This window comes from Sphaeroforma arctica (genome assembly GCF_001186125.1).
Source record: "Sphaeroforma arctica JP610 unplaced genomic scaffold supercont1.4216, whole genome shotgun sequence".
In the NCBI taxonomy this organism is placed as follows: domain Eukaryota; class Ichthyosporea; order Ichthyophonida; genus Sphaeroforma; species Sphaeroforma arctica.
This window is the reverse complement of record NW_014036342.1, coordinates 1-2,641: the sequence shown is the minus strand read 5'-3', so window position 1 is coordinate 2,641 and position 2,641 is coordinate 1. Positions and strand designations below refer to the sequence as shown.

At 35.7% G+C, this 2,641-nt stretch overlaps 1 protein-coding gene across 1 annotated transcript; it reads right to left on the bottom strand.

Moving 5' to 3' along the window:
• Positions 1-164: 164 nt before the first annotated feature.
• SARC_14143 (hypothetical protein) lies at positions 165-604 on the bottom strand. The gene has a single exon (XM_014291724.1). It carries the CDS (start codon positions 559-561, stop codon positions 280-282), a length of 282 nt encoding a protein of 93 aa, XP_014147199.1. The 5' UTR covers positions 562-604; the 3' UTR covers positions 165-279.
• Positions 605-2,641: the final 2,037 nt, after the last annotated feature.

Here is a 2,641-nt window from a genome sequence, read left to right as displayed (position 1 = left end):
ATACATATATGTATATATATATATATTTTATATATATAGATACATTTTTATATATTTATATATATGAATATATATATATATATATATATATATATATGAATGCATGTATATATATATGTATATCATAAATATAAAGTATTCGTCAATCTTGCAGCGTAACTTATGCGCAATTTAGTTTTAAAGTTTATAACATGATATGCTCGCCTTGTTTTGTCTGTGCTAAATTTTTTTTGCATACTCGATTACAGGTGTTTCTAAACTCTGTGCGTTATGCGCTGACTATATCAGCAAGTTGAAGATATTCGCCGGACTGATTGCGGTAAGTTTTAGCTTTGCACCGAACCCTTCAACACTATCGATGGATAAGAACTCTTTGTCCGTGATTTCTAAGGTTGCGTCCGGATCGAACTGAGCCGCTCCATCTGCCTCCTCTACCTCCTCATCACTACCTGCCTCGCTATGCTCGTCATCGTTCATATACAATGTACTTAATTGACCCTCACTATAATTGTCCACTAAGCTGAGGGACAGAGCAAGCGCTGGTGTCATTGCTCCAGGCATATTAACTAACTACATACACTAAAATAAAGTGTGTGAACGTGACTACACACGTTCATGTATAAATTTACGCGTGTATGTTGTATTAAATGAACACTGAAAATATACTATGCCAGTCGGTACAATAACAACGTGGATTTTTGATGATGTCAGAACGAATCTAGGATTTGACCATTCAGTAACAAGCTTGAATGCACACCTAATAATAAACATCCACTTGAAAATAAACTTGGCGACAGTCTATTTTAGTATGGGCCACTGTATGATAAGCTTGGTGTATCCAGGGATTCCTGGCAAATTCGAGATATTCATTTGTTTTCTGTTCGGGGTTTTTTTTACATCTCGAAAATTGAGGTTCGGTAAGATCTAAAAATATTTTATGAAAACAATCGACCGAGCTCAGCTCATAAATACCGACCCGCGGCTCGGGTAGTAAATATGTTTCACAGTTATTTATATTTTTTGGAAATTGGAGAAGTGAAAAGTGACTCTCGGACAGGGCCAGGGATGTTTTAAAGTGGACAGAAAAAAATCCTGTCCGGACGTCCGTTCAGATTTACAGACGATTGGACTGAGCGTTTTTTTTGGACAATTAGATACAAATGTCGGAAACCTAATATTTCTAACCCCTACATATACATGCAACATTCTAATTTCTATTCTATGGGACTTTTATTTTATTGGTTTGCAGTTTCAATATATTTATAACGAAATTATCAAATTAATCCCGTCAAAATAGAATCATATCATTTCTAAACCCAATTTTTTTTTCGTGTTGGACAAATAGACGGACATTTCGACGATGGAGGTCCATGGACAATTCAATAATTTTTATAGGACAATTGGACAAACAAATTTCAGGGCTCCGAACGTCTGGAGCCTCTGGACAAGCACCTTTTTTTTTTGGACTGTCCGGAGCTAATTGTCCAGTTAACATCCCTGATCTCGGGAGACTGGGAGAGTGTTCACTAAACGAGTCCGTCAACTTTTGAGCTTTACCATAGCCGACTGATAGTCTGATTGTTATATTGGTACTTGTGGCTACAAACCGTTTTCTGTTAAAACCTTTATAAATCGAATAAATATACGTTTTATGTTCAACATTTTTTTCATATGCGGTCCTTTGTATGCTCATAGGTGCAACTTGTGGGTCTAAGCATTCAAGTGTATATCATGTCCACGATACGAGCCAGTCTTATAAAAGAACTTAGGTAGGCCTTTCTGATCACATTATAACCGCTATAACGTTTTAAAATTGTACAAATATGCGTTTACGTTCAACTTCTATCCCGTAACCTCATAACGTTATGAGCATAGCTGTTGACTATGTATGTATGACTTTTAAAAAATAGTTAAATACCTTTAACCTTCCTCTAAAACATTTTGGCTTTTTTATCACTTTTTATAGTGAATATTTTTACTCTGCACACTTTGTTATATTATAAAAAAAAAGCATATCAAATTTTACAAAAACAAATCATAGCCGCACATTCACACAGAGAGCTAAATACACACAGTAAATAAATACTAAATAGTAAAGTGTGCTTTTTAGAAACAAACAAATAAATAAAAATACAATGCACACTGACTAACTACCTGCGTGTGGCTATGCAGAAATACGTATTTACATCGAGTCCTTGACCAGTCCATAGCGTGCTGGTATTTACATAAGGCGTTGATATATATAAATACCTGTGTTGTGCGTATTCATAAATACATACGTTTTATGCAGTTGTTCAACTCACTTCTCCACAAGACGTAGAAAGTAACTAAATACGTAGGAAAGAAACCTCTGAACACTATTGATATGTCTTTGCTATATCGAGCTGGTGCCTTGATCCGACCAGCCACCCGCTTGCATGCAGGGGCCTTTCCAGCGTTGCGTAGGTATAGTCAAGCGCATTTAAGATATACATATATGTGACCGGACACCAGTAAGAATGTTAACGCGTGTTCGCGTATATATGTATGTGGATGTAGTACAGTAACACTGTATATATGTATATACGTTCATGTTCATTTATTTATATACACGTGCACAGGTCACACTGATACATCCACAAAATACTATATGTATATATGG

What these genes read in the sequence shown, in the direction of transcription:
- SARC_14143 (XM_014291724.1), bottom strand. Translation starts at nt 561, where the DNA reads ATGCCTGGAGCAATGACACCAGCGCTTGCTCTGTCCCTCAGCTTAGTG.